Genomic DNA, 12,047 nt, shown 5'->3' with positions numbered 1-12,047 from the left:
AGCTGCCGCCCGCTTAACGAGCTGCCGGGGCGGTACTTGGCAGGAATATGGAGCGGGACCTGTTCGTTTTCGTGCCTGCCGTGCCGAAATTTATGAGTAACTGTTGTGAATTACAGAGGGAACCATCTGCTGGCTTTTTGCTCGTCCTGTGCGTCCCTTGCCCCGCTGGTGACAGAAAGCATGCGGAGGGAAACCCGCCCTTCCTTCGGGTGGACATTCAGCATCCCTGGGAACGTGGCAGTGCGGTGGTGTGCCCGACTGAAATGCCTGGGCCTCTCGTCTCTGCTTACAGTTAAGGGAAGGGCGTTTGTGCGGGGACTTAAGGAACAGCTAGCTTGTCACCTAGGGGCTTTCTGATTTTTAGCTATATCAGGAAAAGAAATTTCGAATACTTTGGCAGCGGTATGACATTGTGCGCTTCCCCAGTTCTTACCGAGGTGGCTAAGAGCAGGCTTCTGCGGTGTCCCATAGCTGCACAGTCTGAGCTACTGAGATGTCTGCAGGTGTGTTATTCTGCTTGACAGAACTTACTGAGCGCATTTGGGTTTTTCTGAATAGGTGAAAGGAGATTTTACTAGCTTTTGCGAAAAAAGGGCGTGGGGAGTTTAAACACGATGGCAATACCGCCGTTAGAATTTCTTCATGTTTAGTCCTTAGGTCCATTACAGATCGCAGTGTTTATGGAAAACTGCCTTTCCTTTTTCAGTTTAGGAGGTGTAGCCCAGGAGGCTTGTTAATGTGCTAACGGTATTGTGAAACTTGTTTATCTTTTTTTCCCCCGAGGCTAGGGATCTTTTGGTTAAGTGCCTGAAACTTTTTATCTTTGATTTTCTTACTATACTAGAATTACCCTAGTAAAGATAAGATGAAAGCGAGGGACCTAGATCATGTTTATCAAAAAACAATCAAGTACCATCGCTGTAACTCGTTTAAAGGATTAAAAAAGAATTATTGATGATATTAGTTTAGTGATACTGGTCTGAGACAGATCTGGTATGTAGCTGTTGTTATAGTGCAGGAATATTTTTATGTATGGTACATTTAGCAAAAACTGGGGTAGGAAAGGGGAAGAGCAGTTAGACATTAGATCAATTTTTAGCGGTACTGTAAAACTGTATGTTCAGGCTCGAGTGGATTTCTTTTTCCCTGAATGCTGTGAATTTTGTATGTTTCTTGTTCTCTGCAGACAGTTCTCTGTTAGACTTTTTTGAACATGGTGACACAAGAGTAGGCAGGGCAATTAGCAGCTTCCAGGGGTGGATGCTCCAGGAGAGTAGAAAGTGTCAGGACCCTGTTGTTGGGAGCGTGCTGTGGCCAAATGCAGGGACATTATGTTGCTTTACATTTAGTTTTATCTGGATGGTCCCTATAGATGCGCTCAGGCACGAGGACTTTTACGTAAGGATTGCCCAGTTGTCCATAAAACGTACCGAGCTGTTATGTATCGCTTACGTTAGCTGGTACAACAAGTTGAATTGCTGAGATGTGAGAGTATTGTAGAATGAACCGCAGGGGTAGTGTATTTTGAGTGCGCAAAGGGAAAAGTCAGTGAATATGGGCAGTGTGGGCCTGGCTGGCCCCAGCGCAAGGAGGTTCTCCAAAAGCTGCTGGAAGTCACAGCTGCTCCCAGTGGGCTGGCTTGGGTTTAGTGGTGGCATGTAGGAGATGACCAAACCTCTGCAATGCTGCATTTGTGCTACTGGGAAGGCAGTTGCTGCAGAACTGGTAGGGTAAGAGGTGAGTGATACATATTTTCTGAAAGCTTTCTGGGTTTTAGGTTGGTTTGGGGTTTTTTTATGGTATAGGTACAACGTAAATCTCTAAACTCAGTTTTCAGATATTGTCCATAAGAGCTCTGGGCGAACAAGTGTTTCTTTTTACGTGTGGTTCATGGAGGAAGTGGATGGGTTACAACACTCAAACTAGAGGCCTCTTAAGTTTGGTCTCGGAGCCTCCCACACTTGGTTTCAGGAGTTCATGGGTGAGATTTCGCTACGGATCAAGGCAGTGAGAGTTGCGTTTGTATGTACTGGGAAAGGAAACAACAGAAGCGGGATGATTGTGTAACTTCAGATCTACTGCTCACGACTTGGGTACTACAATGCTCAGACGCGCTGAGTCAGTAAACATCCATTTCGGATTCCTACATCTTTGTTCTGTAAACAAACCACCTGATGTAAACTTATGGGGCTATTTTCTTTTAAGCTACGTTTTCTGTTGTAGCTTTGTCTTTTCTCAGCAGGTCAGCTCAGGCTATGTTATGGAAGAAAGAAGGGCTTATCTCAGCTGTGTGTGGCTCTTTTGCGTGTAAGGTGCAAATAAAATATTGTGCCTGGGGGAGAGCAAGTAGAAGTATCCGAAATGGCAAATACTGCATTTCAACAACTAAGTAGCAAAGGAGGGGGGCCTTCTTGGCTGGATGGGAAGCGTGGTGAGAACTTAAGGGAGAAGGTAGAATTCTTGAAGGCTTCTGCAGATACGCCTGTGGAAAGAGAAATACTAGACTGGGGGGAAAAAGTAGGTTTTGGTATTTTTGTTTTAGTAAAGCATTTTTGTGTTCTGTAGCTATGAGAAGTAGCAAAGGCTCAGTCTCTAGAGTGGATGGAGCTTGAGTCGTCATCTGCTTTATAGTCCTGCCCTGCGCACATCCAGACATGGACATCGGACAATATAGAAGTTAAATGTTATTAAATGTCGTGAATTCTGTGTTTGTTAATATTCCCAGTATTGCAGCAACATTAAAGCTGGCAGTGAGAAGTTGGTGGGGGTGGAGAGTTAGCCTTTGCCAGAACTTGCTTCTCATAAGGATGTTAATTTTTCCTTTAAAAAGGGAGAATAAAACAAACTTTCTGGTTTTCTGTGTGTTTGTTGCTTTGTTGGTTTTATTGAAAGGTTTTCATTATTGGTTCATAGAAATTAGCCCTCTGTAATGAGCATGAAGCCCTGGTTATTCTGGGTTCTTGTTGCTTCAGAATTTATTACTGCATTTTCTTCGGGTTTGTTTGGTTTTGGGGTTTTTTGTTTGCTTTGTTTTTTTAAGAATACAGTCGTCTGTGCTGGGTATGTTGACTTTTCAGGTCATGCAGAGATTTTCTTTGAAAACGGTGAAGTATTACTCCATTATTATTGCCTGGCAGTGATTCAGTTGGCAGTTTTCTTTTTTTCTCTTATCTCTGTTATTCTAACTTTATGCTCTTCTTCCTCCCTAATCTGTCTCCTGTGTTATTCTTTCCCAATTTGCAAATCAGTTATTAGTATTCTGCAGCAGTTTGGGGTTTGCAGACTTCAGAAGACGTCGTGTGGTGCAGCCATGCTGTGTGCAGGACTGCTGGAGAGACTCACTGAGTGCGAGGAGGTTTGTTGTTGGTGTTAGCCTTCCCGTGTGGCTAGGAGAGTCTTCTGTACATTCAAAACAATAGCTCTGTTTTCTTTTATGAAGGTATTTGGACACTAAACCTGATTTTCCTAATGACAGAAAGGGGAAGAGATCGTGGATGTATGGTCTGGTTTTGAGGTATTTGTTGTGGGATAGAAACAGTGATAACATTGTCTTGTTCCAAGAAATCCACATTTCTTCCTCACCCCAGCCACAAATCCTGAAAACCCAAGTTGTTTCTTGGTGAAATTCAGCCCCAAATAATCCTGTTTTTTCACCTACCCTACTTGAGGACACTGGTGCTACCAGGAAACATTATTTGAGAAAGGGAATCGGAAAAGTTTTTGGTTCTGTTTTTAAAGTGCCAGGGAGTAGACATTTAAATAGATTTTTCTAAGGAATGTCTTTATGCAGAGAAGATGAAGTTCAGCTGATTCTCAGCTTGTTCTGACTCTTCACAATGTTCTGCTTATTTTAATTAGGGCTTTTGAAGCTGGGTCATGTGTTGGTATTCTTTGGTCTGTTGTTACTACTATGAGTAGGTAGTGTAATCGGAAAATCTGGCTAGAAAGATTACCAGCTTTATGTTACACTGAACTATTTATACCTTTGGGATTGCAGACCCTTCTGAGTGCAGTTATCTCATTTATGTATCTACAGATTTCTGTTTCTAGCGATAGATTTCTTATTTGTTTATTCTCCTTTTTGCATTAGAGTCTATGAACATAAAGTTGGAATAGAAATGTAGGTGATGTTAAGTACCGAAACATAGTGCATCTTTCTGTCACTATTTTCTTATGGCCATTTCTCTTTCTTTTAAATGTAACATTAAGATTTGCAGTTGACAGAAGAGTTGATGTTGCTTTTATAAAGTAACTCTTTACTTCCAGAAAAAAACGGATGTGGGTCACTTTACTAGAAGAACAAAAGCAGAACTCGCCCGTGTTTTGATGACTTTAAAGTTTCTCAGGTTAACCGTGAAGTATGTTAGAAATAGCAGGTTGCATATTTTGTTACGCTGCTCTATCTTTGGTGTGGTCTGTTAATTCAACAAAAGAGATGTTTCTGTTTGTAAGTGAACAATGTTATATTTGAAGCTAAGGGATTTAATTGAAATGGTGTTTCATAAAGACACAATCATGGAGAACATGTGCCTAGAGGCATTAAAACTGTTGAGATGCAAATCAAACAGGTTTTGCCAAGTGGTTCTGAACCACTTCCCAGTTTGTTTGCAGCATGCATATCCTGTATTTTGATTGTAAGTTAAAGAAAAAGCTTGCTTGTAATAGAAATACGTACACACACAAAAGGTATTCAGGAGTTTGTATAACATGAAGCAGAAAAGAAATGCAAACCAGTTTGTGCTTTAGTATCTTCTGTTCTGCTTTGTTGAAGGAATTTGTGCGTCAGGACATTGAGAAAAGACTATAGTTAACATATGTCCCAGGGTAACAGTTCCTGCAACGCTGTTATCATTTGTAATAAAGCATCTACAGTACCTTTCCTCAATCTGGTAGTGTCTTGCAAAGACTAATAAAACTATTGATGTAATTGTTATATTCATTTTGCTGCTTGGGAAAAGGAGTGGGACGGGATTTCCCAAAACTGTTGTGAAGAACCTTGTATCTGTCCTTTAGCTCCTAGCCCAGTGCTTGGGATAGATTTGCTGTGTATTGTTTCCCTCTCTCCTGGCTCTTGGGTTGCAGACCTGTCATAACTATTTCTTCTTCAAAACAGAGCATTTTGGTTTCAGACTCTCCCTTTCTTTTCCAGGTGTTATTTTTGCACCTTATGGCCTTGTCTGGAAGCAACAGAGGAAATTCTGTCTTTCAACACTGCGTTATTTTGGAGTGGGAAGACACAGCTTAGAACCTAAAATCATTGAGGAGCTGAAGTTCATTAAGGAAGAAATGCTGAAGCATGGAAAGGATTCATTTAATCCCTTTCCGATCATTCGCAACGCCGTGTCCAATGTTATCTGTTCCATGGCCTTTGGCAGGCGTTTTAACTATGAAGATGTTGAGTTCAAGACAATGCTGAAGAACATGGCCCGCGCACTAGAGCTAAGCGTGAACAGCTATATGATCTTGGTCAATATCTGCCCTTGGCTGTACTACCTTCCCTTTGGGCCTTTCTGGGAACTCAGGAAAACAGAATTAGATATTACTGCTTTTCTAAAACAAATAATTGCACAGCACAGGGATACACTGGATGCAGCAAATCCCAGGGACTTCATTGATATGTACTTTATCCATGCGGAAGAAGAAAAGAACAACAAGGAGAGCAGTTTTAATGAAGACTACCTATTTTTTATCATTGGTGACCTCTTCATTGCAGGCACAGACACTACTTCCAACACGTTGCTGTGGTGCCTGCTGTACATGTCTCTCTACCCTGAAGTACAAGGTAAGACTATTTTTATTCTAGGTGTTTTATTCCAGACTGTAAAGCTCTAGATGGGTGTTCAGAAACAGAAGCAAACAGTGACAGTAGAGAAGTCATTTGGAGCGCAAATAGTGCATGTGTATGTGTAATTTGAAAGGTTGATACATAATCAGACATCTTGTATCCTGCTCTACTATGATGATCTCTAGGTTAGTGCTATATATTAACTATCTAAATGGTCCTTTAGTCTGTGCATTTCTTATGTTTTGGGACAACTTTATCTTTCCCAAGCACTTCCAGGGAACCTTAGCATATTTCAAAAGCTCTGACAGTTGAGGCATTCCAGGCCTATAGTGGTGATACAAGATATGTCAGATACGTAGTGGTAAGGTCTGCTTTTATACCTCCGTGAGCGGGGAGGTTCTTGAGCCTAGCGGCAGAGTCTGGGAAAGAGAAACACCACCCACTGTAGAGGAAGATCGAATTAGAGACGGCTTAAGCAAATTGGACTTAACGCAAGTCCACGGCACCAGCTGGTCAAAGTCATTTCAAGGCCTCTCCCCATCAGTCTTGAATGGTCATGGCAGTTGGGTAGGTTGCTGATGGTGGGGTGGGGAAGAGACACGTGGAACATGTGGCCCCGAAGGAGAGGCAGAAGGAACTGGACTTGTCCATGAGGGGAGACCTTATGCTGTCTACAACTACCTGATCGGACGATGGTAAGAAGATGGAGGCAGTCTCCTCGGAGGTGTGCAGTGGAGGGAAGAGAAGCAGCAGAGACAGTCTACAACAAGAAAATTCTGATCAGATACTAGGAAAAAAAATTTCCCTATGAAGATAGCAAGGAGTACAACAGTGCCCTGAGAGTTAACAGAATCTCCAGCTTTGGAAGTATTCAGAACTCAGTGGGGGATGACCCTGAGTAGTCTGATCTACCCTCAGAGCTGGATCTAACTTGCAAGATGACTTTGCTTGGAGTAAGGGTTTAGATCAGGTGACCTCCAGAGGTTCCTTGCAGCCGAAATTATTTGATAGTGCTATGATCTGGTTACTGTTTGTGACAGAGTTCTAGAAAATTACTTGTAGATTTTTGTGGATATAAAAAATACCAGTGGTGTTGGAGAAGTTACAATATTAAAATAGTATTTGCTAGAGTTGTATTTCAGGACGACTTAGGATAAATTTCTGTCACCAAAGACTTAAAATTAATTTTGATTAAATATTTTTCTATACTGAGTCTTATTACAGCATTTTCTTTAGTACTATTTAGCAGATGTAGATGGTTGAATTTAAGAAAATAAACCAATTTATTAATTTATTAACAGCCTTTCCTAAAGTCCTACCTAGCAACTGATTTCCACTAGAAAGATTGTTGGGTATATGTGGACTGGAAACCTTGGCAGGATGGACAGATTCTACTTAGGTAATTCTACCTCAGTTTATAGTAGTGAAACATTTCCCCAAGAGACCACTGCTTTCCCCAGACTTCTTGCTAACCTGGGGCGAAGAAGGGTAAACCTCAAGTTATCAAAGAACAACATAAACCTGGAGTACTTTTATCAAGTATTTGAGATTTTGAGGTTTTCATGTGCTGCAGCTGCTTTGCGAATAAGCAAATAGATACTTGTTTACAGCACCTATCTATCTGGAATAATCTTTTTAAATAGGTCAAGATCATAGTTTATTGCACAAAGTCAACCAAATTGTTGAGCCAAGATTGCAAAATAGGGCATCAGTTCAGTATGTGGGAGAGTGAGTCCACCAGGGACAAATATGTAATAAAATTTTATTACATAGGCTTATTCTTCTGTTTTTAATGGTTGCGTGTTATCATTGCTTGACTTGATACGCAGATACAGCCAGTTTTGCATTTTACGTGAAAAAAGAGAAGGGTGGGTGTGCGTGCGCATGCATGTAGGGAGGCAGTGGGGAGTATTTGGTTTGGTCTGTTCCCTGGCTTGGTTTTGGTCCTTGACTTCTGAAGCTCTGTGAGATTTTCAAATATGTGCAATGTAGTGGAGTAGATCGAATAACGTGCCCTTAGCGGAGAACTGTTGAAGTCTATGTTTTGCAGTTGGTAATGTCAGCAGCAGTTTGGATGCTTTCTGTATAGTTCCACATATCTTTGCAAACTCCAAAGAAATGTTGTTCAGGATAAAATGCTCGTGTGACATTTGGCATGAGGCAGTCTCCTTAAGTTTTATTTTTATATTGAAAACTTTACTTGTTTAAATGACTGTAGACGTGCATACCTGAATACAGGGCTATAATGTGTCATTAAAAAAAATGTAGCAAAACCCCACAAAGCAGGTTCTGGAGAGCCCCACCATCAGCAAATCTCTTGCTGTTGGAAGTATTTTTTACTGTGTTCCTCACAAGAGAACTTGTTTTCCTAGCAAACCCAGCAGGTGGCAGCCACTGTTCGCTGAACACAGGTTGTACAGTATTTCTGAAGGCTTCTCTGAAAGCAGAGAAACTTTTCTGCATTGAGCTTTTATTTAATCTTGAATCACTGCTAAGGAGAGAAAAGAGCAAAAACTCAGAGTACAGCAGCCTGGATTCTGAATCTTGGAAAAGGCAAGCAGGACAACCACAAAATATTCAGGATATCAAGGGTAAGAAATGAAAACTGACTTTTGTTATTTTTGCTTGAAGGTTAATTTTGAGCTCACCTCTTCCAAGATTGTCTTTTGCTGTGTAGCCAGATCCCAAGTTACCTGGAAGAAAAGGCGTGTCGTCTTGTACACGAGTGAGGCAAATCTTGCATCTTGGGGAATTCTATGAAGAGCATTACTTGTATGTTGAGTCTTTAGTGAGATGAAAGGGACAAAGAAATATTTTGACACTTTGTGCCTCACATGAAGGAGAGGGGAGATAAGCTCGTTAACTTCTGTTTTCCCATTGCAGAAGGACTGTGTGGGGGAAGGAGCATCTGCTGGTGCCTTTTGGGGGAACTGGGAGATAGCTGAGCGTAGGCTCTGTGATTAGGAAGTAGGAAACAGCAAGAACGAGTTAAATGGCTTCAACACTTGCAATAACAGCACCAGAATTCCTGCTCCAGAATGAAGTATCTAAAGCAGCTGCATGAAAAGCTTTCCCATCTCTTCACCACCTTTCCCAGTTCTGTGAAATGGATCTCCCCAGGGACAGAGGCCAGCTCAGGCACACACTGCATGCAGTCTCTTTTTGTTCATCTTTTAAATGCAGGCCAGAAGCTTGATGTTTTCACCATTCGAATTGTTAAACTCTTAAACTAAGATTATGAACACATTTAGAACTGGAACTTCTCCTGTACTTTTCCAATACTAGCAATATCTATCATCTCAGTAGCTTTAGTCTTGACAGTTGTCAAGATTGCGCCTGGTTGGTTGTTCTTAACTGGGTTCGTTCTTAAGCCTTAATGTTGGCATACTTATTTCAGCTAGGGATCACATGTCTTGCAGTTATTTTTGACAAATTCTGTAAACAATGAAGCACAGGCAAACGGAATTGAGATGATGTCTTCTCACATATTGTGCATCTTTTTAATTTTTTTTTATTTTTCTCACTCCCTTTGAATAGAGAAGGTTCATGCAGAAATTGAAGCAGTTCTAGGACGTGACAAAGTTCCCTCTCTTACCCACAAGGCTCAAATGCCCTTCACAGAGGCAACCATTATGGAAGTGCAGAGGATGACTGCAGTTGTTCCCCTTTCTGTTCCTCGAATGGCCTCAGAAACTGCTGGTAAGCATTTGTAGAGACTTGTTAATACAGCATTTCTTTTGTGGATGAAGATCTGATGGGACATCTAGTGAAAATTTACAAAGACCTCGTTTATGTATTAGACACGTCACCCACGTATGTAAAATGCCATTTATAAAAGAGTGGTGGCCTTTGAGATGCTCTTCTATTTAAACAGTGTGTCTGACCTAACATCCAAAAGTTTTCTCGTTTAGAGCTATTTCTTTTCTGGGGGTCAGCGGGTATTGACTGATGTGCTTCGTGGTAGTTGGCAGCTGAGACTCCACCTTTCCACCTGAAACAGCAGAGCTGTTTTTTGGCCATCTGACACGGAGGTCTGAGAACATGAATTTAGAGCGATTGGTTTGCTAAAGCTTGAAAGGCTTATAACATTGAGCTCCACATCTACAGAAAACAGTAATAGATTTCCTTTTCCAAGTCATTTTGTTGGCTACATGTTTTCATAAACAGAGCTGAACGCTGGCTGAAGTGAGTGGGAGGAAGCAATATTTGACTTTCAAACCCAGTACTGAATTGATCTGCTTTTTTAAATATTTTGGCTTTCAGGACAGTGAGGTGCAACTAGCTGAAATGAGACTAGTCCCTTCAAAACCCTTTTGTGATAACAGTTCAAAACCCATCCCTCTTCCTTACCTCCATCTTCACTGCGGTGGGGCTCTGACAGCACAGGAACAGGAGGAAACTGAGTCACACACTTCCACACAGCAGCGTGCATTTCTAACGATTGCTGCTGCCTTTTCCCTGCAGGGAGCTGTTGGTGTAACTTGATGTCTTTCCAGCTGCTCTGGCCTGCATGATTCTGGCTGGAGCAGACTAGCAGAGATCACTTTTGCCTTAAGCTCCTGCTATATTTGCAGCCCGCAGCTAGGGATCCGCATCATTTTTTGTGACATCTTCTAGTCATCTTTTTAATAGTATGTCTCCCGTGTTTCCTTCTAGCAACTTGTCAGATCCTCTGTCTCTGTGCTTTTGTTTAAAGTGCTGCAGGGCTATACTATTCCTAAGGGCAGTGTGATCGTGCCCAACTTGTGGTCAGTACACAGAGATCCTAACATTTGGGAGAAACCAGATGAATTTCAACCATCAAGATTTCTGGATGAAAATGGCCAGCTCATTAAGAAAGAGGCATTTATTCCTTTTGGAATGGGTGAGTTATCCACGTGCAGTCAGTAGCTGGTTGGGGAGGCGGGTGGCATTTCAAGTGTCGGGCCTTGGAGGCATGAGGTGTAAAAGTTGCGCATAGGACCAGCTACAGAACTTGTTTTATTATTACAGTCGGTGGCTTGCAAAACGGGTTGGGTTCCTGAAGTCTCCAGTTGCCAGGCAGAAATGAGAAATGATGAATTGTCCTTTGATAATACTTTTGCCATGGATGTAAATGCTGTTAATATGAAGCAGTACAACTGAGCAAGGCTTAGACTCAAATACGGGAGACTAAAGCTTCAGAGTTCATCGCTTAATAGTAGCTTGAGCCTTGCTGTGTTTGGACTATACTAGCAAAGGAATTGCATGTGTGTTAACAAATGGATCAACAGTATCAAACCAGTAATATGTCTCTTTTAACTGTTCTTTAGGTAAACGTGTGTGCATGGGAGAGCAGTTGGCAAAAATGGAGCTGTTTTTGATTTTTACAAGTCTAATGCAAAGTTTTACCTTTTCGTACCCTGAAAATGCTGCAAAACCATCTATGGAGGGAAGATTTGGTCTAACTTTAGCTCCATGTCCATTCAATATAATAGCTTTGAAGAAATGATATAACATCAAAAAAGATTAAACAAAGAAATACTGCACTTTTAAAATCCAGGTTTATTTTGTTTCCAGCTTATTTTGTTACTTTCTTTCCAGAAAAATGCTAACTGCATAGGCTTTCATAGTCAGTGAGAATGATCCATTTACACTTCTGGAAAGAGAAGATTTTTTTTTTTTGTGTGTGTGTCAGCTGTTGCATTCCACAAATGAACTGACAGCATAGTTTGCAATTTCTTATTAAAACTTGCTGAGCTTAACCCCTCTGCCTGTAAGCTATTACTGTCAGTTTGTCGAATGTTAATTATGGGAGAATGGTCCAAAACGTCTCTTGATGCTTTAGCAAATAGTAATTGTTATTTTGGTAAAAGCAATACATAAACATTTAATTTACCAGATGAGTGAAGGACATCATCTAATACCAAAAGGATTAATGAATGAGGGGGTATTAACATTTTCTTTGTAAAGAAACATTATAACTGAGCTTAAATAATGACACGTACTTTGTGGAAATGACTAAATGACACTTCTATTGACCTTGGAGGATTCTTTCTTGCAAGTAACTCTTAGGTGTAGATTGGACCGAATCGGTCTGGATTGCTGGATCCAAACATTCTTGACTATCAGGGCTCACTATCAACAAGCAGGTACCAACTCTGAAAGCCCAGACTTGGAGGCCAAATGAATCCTTGAATATGCCACGTTCTTAACATGAAAGGAGTGTGCAGTGTCTGGATGCAGATGTTTTATCTCAGAATATAAATGAGAGCAGATTTCTCTGACAAGAAGCAGCAGAAGT

The 12,047-nt window shown here is 41.2% G+C and overlaps 1 protein-coding gene across 1 annotated transcript; it reads left to right on the top strand.

The window, feature by feature from the left end:
* Positions 1 to 5,149: 5,149 nt before the first annotated feature.
* LOC104165748 (cytochrome P450 2U1) lies at positions 5,150 to 11,566 on the top strand (the record flags this gene model as incomplete). Its single annotated transcript, XM_009705473.1, has 4 exons — positions 5,150 to 5,782; positions 9,323 to 9,484; positions 10,482 to 10,649; positions 11,077 to 11,566. Coding segments are annotated over 4 exons (1,142 nt in total), but the record flags the coding sequence as incomplete, so codon positions are not given.
* Between the last annotated feature and the right edge of the window lie 481 nt (positions 11,567 to 12,047).

Source organism: Cariama cristata, unplaced genomic scaffold (assembly GCF_000690535.1).
Source record: "Cariama cristata isolate BGI_N322 unplaced genomic scaffold, ASM69053v1 scaffold158, whole genome shotgun sequence".
Lineage (NCBI taxonomy): Eukaryota > Metazoa > Chordata > Aves > Cariamiformes > Cariamidae > Cariama > Cariama cristata.
The sequence above is the reverse complement of the archived record's forward strand: the minus strand, read 5'-3'. Positions and strand labels throughout refer to the sequence as shown.